This window comes from Benincasa hispida, chromosome 2 (genome assembly GCF_009727055.1).
Source record: "Benincasa hispida cultivar B227 chromosome 2, ASM972705v1, whole genome shotgun sequence".
NCBI lineage: Eukaryota > Viridiplantae > Streptophyta > Magnoliopsida > Cucurbitales > Cucurbitaceae > Benincasa > Benincasa hispida.
In genome coordinates, this window is record NC_052350.1 from 22,937,530 (window position 1) to 22,944,602 (window position 7,073).

General features: G+C 27.5%; 1 protein-coding gene across 1 annotated transcript; it reads right to left on the reverse strand.

Moving 5' to 3' along the window:
* Positions 1-1,749: 1,749 nt before the first annotated feature.
* Positions 1,750-3,587, reverse strand: LOC120072266 (uncharacterized protein YwkD-like). Its single transcript, XM_039024698.1, has 3 exons — positions 3,387-3,587; positions 3,158-3,263; positions 1,750-2,142 (listed from the first exon to the last, which is right to left on the reverse strand). The coding sequence occupies exons 1-3, from the start codon at positions 3,527-3,529 to the stop codon at positions 1,816-1,818; spliced, it is 576 nt and encodes a 191-aa protein (XP_038880626.1). The 5' UTR covers positions 3,530-3,587; the 3' UTR covers positions 1,750-1,815.
* Between the last annotated feature and the right edge of the window lie 3,486 nt (positions 3,588-7,073).

Here is a 7,073-nt window from a genome sequence, read left to right on the forward strand (position 1 = left end):
GCAGAGGACTCCCAAGACTCCTGAAGCTGCACTCCTACAAGGCAGAAGACCTTTAAAGACACAAATATTCTTCCAAGACTTCTACTTCAATCTTCTAAGACTCCTGAAGCTGTACTCCTATAAGGCAGAAGATCTTTAAAGATACAAATACTCTTCCAAGACTCCTACTTCAAGCTTCTAAGACTCCTGAAGCTGCACTTCTATAAGGTAGAAGACCTTTGAAGATACAAATACTCTTCCAAGACTTCTACTTCAATCTTCCAAGACTCTGAAGCTGCACTCCTATAAGGCAGAAGATCTTTGAAGACACAAATACTCTTCCAAGACTTCTACTTCAAACTTCCAAGACTCCTGAAGCTGCACTCCTATAAGGCAGAAGACATTTGAAGATATAAATACTCTTCCAAGACTTCTACTTCAAGCTTCCAAGAATCCTGAAGCTGCACTCCTATAAGGCAGAAGACCTTTGAAGACACAAATACTCTTCCAAGACTTCTACTTCAAGCTTCTAAGACTCCTGAAGCTGTACTTCTATAAGGTAGAAGACCTTTGAAGACAAAAATACTCTTCCAAGACTTCTACTCCGAGCTTTCAAGACTTCTACTTCAAGAACGTTTGGTGCTTTCCTTCTCCAAGTCAAGCATATTCACCCAAAAGAGAATCAGAGGATCAAGTATTAGAGATTGAACCACATCACATCAAATCAACTCCAACATCAACACCAACTCAAGTTCAACTCCACGAAACACGTTTCTCCGAAAACCTCGTGTGAACAATTCCCTTGGCTATTACAGTGATGGGGGAGATTTAGTTAAAAAAAATTCATGACATAGTAAAAATATAGAGCAATAATAGGAAGTAGAAGAGAAAAAAAAGAAAAGAAGATGGATAATGAAATTCATGGAGAAAAATTAGTTAAAATCAAAAGTTTTGATTTTGTTTTGGTTTCTCATTTTATTTAAACATATTTCTAGAAGAAATGTAATGGGTTAATTGTTATTCATTGACCAAAAAAGAAAGGAAAAAAAAGAAAAATTTTAAAAATTAAAAGAAAAATTACAATCCATATTTTTTTCAAACAAATATGGGTAGAATTATTGAACAAAAAAGTTTCAAAACAAAAATAATAATCATAAAAGCATATTATTGAATAAAAAAGTATAAAAAATTGCATACGATAGCCAGATATATGAACTTTACACCCTAAACACAGACATATGAACTCAAACCAAATAACTCTGCATCCCAAATGAACTCCACAGATATATGAATGATATATGAACTCCAGACATTCTATCTCAATTCTGCACCCCAAATAGCCAATAAAACTGTTTACGCCGTAGAAATCGTTTTTTTTTTTTTAATAATGATGTATTCATAATTTAATTTGAATTAATTATAATTATTAGAAGTTTCATTGATTACCATATAAGTAAGCCACAAATAATATATTACAAAGTTACCAAATAAAAAGCCTAGCCTTTAAATAGATATAAATATAAAAGAAAGTCTCATTTGGTAACCAGTTCGTTTTTTATTTTTGGTTTTTGAAAATTAAGCCTATTTTCTTCCTATATCTTACAATAATTTACTTTTTTCTTTAGATACAATGGTTGAATTATTAGTCAAATTCCAAAAATAAAAACAAATTTTTAAAAGCCACTTTATTTAGTTTTCAAATTTTTGATTGATTTTTCTAAACCATTGATAAAAACACATAGATAACGAAGGAAGAAATTTGGAGGAAAACTAATATCTATATGCTTAATTTTCAAAAACAAAATAAAAAAAATCATATGGTTATCAAATGGAATCTTAATTTTCATGCGATGTTGATGAGAAGTTGTTGGAGCTGCATCCTCTGAACGGTGCCGTTTTGAATTTGCTGTAGCTTTTGTTCTTGCTCATTTTGTTGAATACTCCACAAACGAGCTGCATCGGCGGTGGTGGTGGTAGGGAGTCACCGCCTCCAGACACCGGCATTACAGGGAGGTTCTCGCAATTGCAGACTTCGATCATTAGGCCATCAGGGTCGTGGAAGAAGAGCTGATCGATGAAGATCCCGTCGTCTTCCACCTCGCATTTCACGTACTCGATTCTCATCTCTTTTAGTTGCTTCTCCGTTATCGCCATGTTTTCGCTCTGCCATATTAATGATAAAAATTACGTTGAGACTACACATATATGTAACATCTCTATTTTCCGTATTTTTCTAAAATTTTGTTGGTTTAAATTTCAAATGTCATCATATTCTAAACAATAGTTTTATATATATATATATATATATATATAATATGCATTGGTTCCGTAATAATTTAGTCTTCCCAATTTAGGCTCAGTTGTTTTATAACTAATTATTTTTTTTTAATTTTAAAAAATTAAGATTATAAATACTACTTCTACCTATAGATTTATGTTTTGTTATAAATTTTCTATTCATGTTTTCATAAATCAAATAAGAACTTAGCAAACTAGGGTCTCATTTGATTGCCTATAGATACCCATTCTACTTCAAGGTTTCTTGTTTGTTATCTACTTTTTTTAGTTCTACCCATGTTTTTAAAAACCAAGTCAAATTTTGAAAACTAGATTTTTTTTTTTTTTTGGACAATTCACAAAAAGTTATGGGATCCATTGGCGAATCCAAATATCTTAATTAGGTTGACACATCTTTAGTGTCCTCATCATTTCCCGTGGCCAAAATTAGTTTTTTTTTTTAAAATATTTTTTAAAAACTTTGTTTTGCTTTTAGAATCTGACTAAGAATTCAATTCTTGCACTTAGGAAAGATGCAAACTATAGTGACAAAATGAAAAAAAAAAATAGGCATAATTTTAAAAAACCAAAGGCATGTTTTGGTAACCATTTTGTTTAATATTTTTTTAAACCTATGGACACTACTTTCACCACCAAATTTCTTTCTTTGTTATCTACTTTTCACTAATAGTTTAAAAAACAAAGTAAAATTTTGAGAACTAAAAAAAATAGTTTTTATTTTTGAAATTTGGCTAAGAATTCAACCATTGTACTTAACAAATATGCAAATCATTTATAAGATTGTGGATTATAAGGCTTAATATAAAATACATTATTTTTCACAACAATGACTAAATCGTTATATCCTAAAATTAATTTAAAAATGAAAATAAAGAGGGACCTGAAATGAAAGATGATTATCTTTAGGCTTGATGACTCTTTTCTTGGGCATGTTATCAGGTTCATCAGATTGAAGAAGATGTATTCCAATGCCATAGTTGTACAACCTATTTCATTAAAAAAAAAAAAAAAAAAAAAGTCATAATAATTTTTTGAAATAAAAATAAAAATAAAAATAGAAAATGATCTTGGGTTTAGAGAGAAAAAAAAAAAAAAAACAAATACAATACCATGCACCATGGAAGGTAAAGGAGGTAGGTCTTTTAATAGGATAAAACCCAAGGACTTTCTGATAAAATTCCAAAGATTTCTCCAATGAATTGCAAACTATTGAAATGTGATTCACAGACTTGAGAAGAAGAGGGTTCTTCATCTTTACTCAAAGAAATTCAAAATCAGAAGGTTGTGTTTTTTATAAATTAAGAACCCCAAAAAGAGGAAAGGAGCAAATGGAATTTGTTGTTGTTGGATTGAAATTTCTGCACTGCCTTTGGGGGTTTATATATTGGATTGAGTTGGAGAGAATTTTTAATTTATTTGGTTTTGATTGATTAATTAATTTAATGTTATGGTTAGATGATCTTGTTGGAAAGAATTATTATTTGATTAGCATAACTTTTTGTCTGCTTTGATTTCCAAGTAAACTGAAGAGCTGGAAGAGAGATGTAATCTTTTTAATTTTGACTTTGTCAAAGTATTAGGTGCGTACATAAGTTGGATTGAGAGTATTTTTTGGATCAATCTAAAATTTCAAGTTCGTTAGATTGGCAATCCAAAACATTCAAATAAAGTCTCCGATCCAACACTTAATTAAAAATATGTAAATTTATCTACAACACAGGATTAATAACTAAAATCTCATAAAATTCAAATGTTAAATATCAAATATTTATGATATTTATTACAAATTTTAAACAAAGACAAATATCACAAAAATTTTAAAAATTAAAAATTCATAAATTAATTAAGCTTTAAATGAATATATATATTATAGATTTTTTTAACCAATCCACGACCCACCGAACTCAACAAAAATAGAAAAAGTTTAACATTTAATCCAACTTAACCCTTACATTTTTGGTTGGATAGTCTAGGTTGTTCAGATTGTAGGGTCATTTGAATACTCCAACAAAATATAATGAATTTGTTTGCTTTTAATTTGGGATTTTAGTGGGATTTTTTTTGGTTAATTTGCATCCATGATTAAAGGGGAAGAAAGATTTTCTTTTCTTCATTCAAATACAGAAAAATAATCAAAATATTTATAAATATGGTAAAATTCCACTATCTACATGTGATAGACCGTGATAGACTACTATTTATGTCTATTATGTCATAATAGACATAGATAAGTCTATTGCGATCTATCATCGATGAACTGTAATATTTTATTATTATTTATAAATATTTTCAATAATTTTATCATTTAAAATAATTTCCATTACTTAAAAGCTCATGGTAAGTAAACCTATTTTAAACTTAGTACTTTTCTTTAACTCAACAGTTGCAGGAGTAAATGAGAAAAACACGTCGATTTGTAAAATGATAATAAGTGCATCTTATCTTATTCCCTAAATTATATTAAAAATTACTATTTTTCAGTATATTGTCTCATAAAATGGTCTATTAGAAGTCTGTGTCACATTTAAACTGTTTTTTTTTTTTAATTTAATTTTATTTTATTTTTTTGTAATAAGTGGTAACATAGTTTTTTAACAAATTATTCAGAAAAAAAAATTAGAAATAATTTTAAGGACTAAAAAATGGTTTTTGGAAAAGTGTGTTTTTACTTCTTGAATTATGGTTTATTAAGATTCCAAGATTATTCTAAAAAGTAAAACTATAGACATGGAAGTTGGGGAGATAGGTTAAGAAGCTGAATTTAAAATAAATAAATAAAATTAAAAACAAAATAATATTAGCACCTGAAAAAACCAATGAAAAAAAAATTGGTGAACAAACTCAGTCAAGAATTAATTGGTCAAACTTAGTTCAATGGATTAATAAAATCAAAAAGTGTAAAAAAAAAAAATCTAAATATTTAGGTTTTGGATTTTACTAACGCTTCTTCTTCTTTGGAAGTTTATGTTTCCTTAGTTTTTTCAGAGAATTTTTCCAACTTTTTTTTTTTTTTTAATTTTATGAGGGACAGATGGAATAAGTAGCAGACATTTCAACATAATCATATCCCAAAAACCAACTTGTAGTTAAATTTAATTTAATTTTTAGTTTCCTTATTGGTTTATTATTTTTATTTGGTGATATTGTGAGTCAATATATTTATAATATACATTTTAAATATTGCTAACATGATAAAAAAATGAAAAGAAAACAAATGTATTTATCATTTTTTTTTTTGGAAAATTGTACCCGTGACAAATATATTTAGACAAATAAAGAACGTGACTTCAAATTTCTTGAAATTGCAGGTATGGCAAACACATCTTTCTCCTCTGTCCCTTTGATTTATGGGTTTCTTCTTTTATCATCATATCTCTTCTTTCTTTCTTTATTTAATTTTTTTAACCAATCTTTACCTCTTTATCCTTTTTTTAAACCATGTGATGATAGCATTGGCATTGAGTTTGCAATTCTAGTGTAAGTTTTAGTGTTAATTTTAGCCTTTTAAATGAATAATTTTGTTTAGAAAAAATAATACTATCAAATTAATAGGTGGCCTTAGCATTAAAATTCTTGTATTTTCAAACCTTCTAATTTAGATGAAAAAGGCATAGATTGGTAGTATGACTATTGTTAGCCTATTGATGATTTGCTTCTTCATTCCTTACTCCCTCCCTGCTGAATATATTTGCAAACTCATTCTATCATCACATTCCCTCAGAGTGAAGAAGAAAAATGTGATATATTAACAACATATCTTACAATAATTAACATTTCAAGTGTGTCGATAAAAAATATAATATCAATCAACATTCAATCAATAACTTATTTTAAAGTAAAACATGTATGTTTTATTTTATAAACATGATATTCTAAGTGTATAAATTCTAAACATGTGTGCTTTTATCCTTTTTCTTTTCATATATATATTGTTTTAAACTTCAAATTTCATAGTAAAACCCATAAATCAAAATTTTCCACTTCAATTTTAAATTTCTAAATTACAAATCTTTCAAAATCTCCAAATCCTCAGTTATCAAATCTCATATCAAATTACGTCAAATAATTATTTTTTCAGCTATCCTAATTATGGCTCCAAACATCAAATAGAAATTTTATGATAATCAAATAGCAATCACAAAGTACTCAGTATCAAATAGCAATTAGATAGCAATCAATAGCAATCGAAATCACTGATTGCTATTTGATTGTTTTAATTAAACAACAATCAAGCAACAATATCATTGATAATTTGACTATCATTATCATATAGCAATATGTATTATTGACAACCAGTGGTTCAGTATTAGATAGCAAATCAATATAAGATAGTAATTGGATAACAATCAGTATAAAATAACAATCAAACAGTAATCAGACAACAACCAGTATCATTGAAAATTAGTATATCATATAGTAATCAGATAACAATCATGTAACAATAAACATCAAATGAAAATCAGATAGCAATCAAATTTTAAGCGAAAGTCAGTCAATCATGATTGCATAGGTGAGATTTACCATATTTACAAAAAAAAGCAAAAACTAGGGACACATGTCTAATTTTCAATTTATTTATTTTTATTAAAGTTGCAATTACCACTTTTATTCCTTGTCCCCAACCCATTATTTGTCTATAAGAATTTTGTATTTTGTAACTTTTTGAGTAGGAACGATTATTCTACCAAATAAAATATGAAATTTTTTTATAATTGGATTAAATTATATAAAATATCCTTAAACTTTATATTTTATGTCAAAAATACGTTTGAAATTTTAAAAGTTATAAAAATACT

Coding starts and splice junctions, on each gene's coding strand:
- LOC120072266 (XM_039024698.1), bottom strand. CDS start 3,529: ATGAAGAACCCTCTTCTTCTCAAGTCTGTGAATCACATTTCAATAGTT. Junction 3,264..3,386: donor TTTACCTTCCATGGTGCATG/GTATTGTATTTG, acceptor TTAATGAAATAG/GTTGTACAACTATGGCATTG. Junction 2,143..3,157: donor ATAATCATCTTTCATTTCAG/GTCCCTCTTTAT, acceptor TTAATATGGCAG/AGCGAAAACATGGCGATAAC.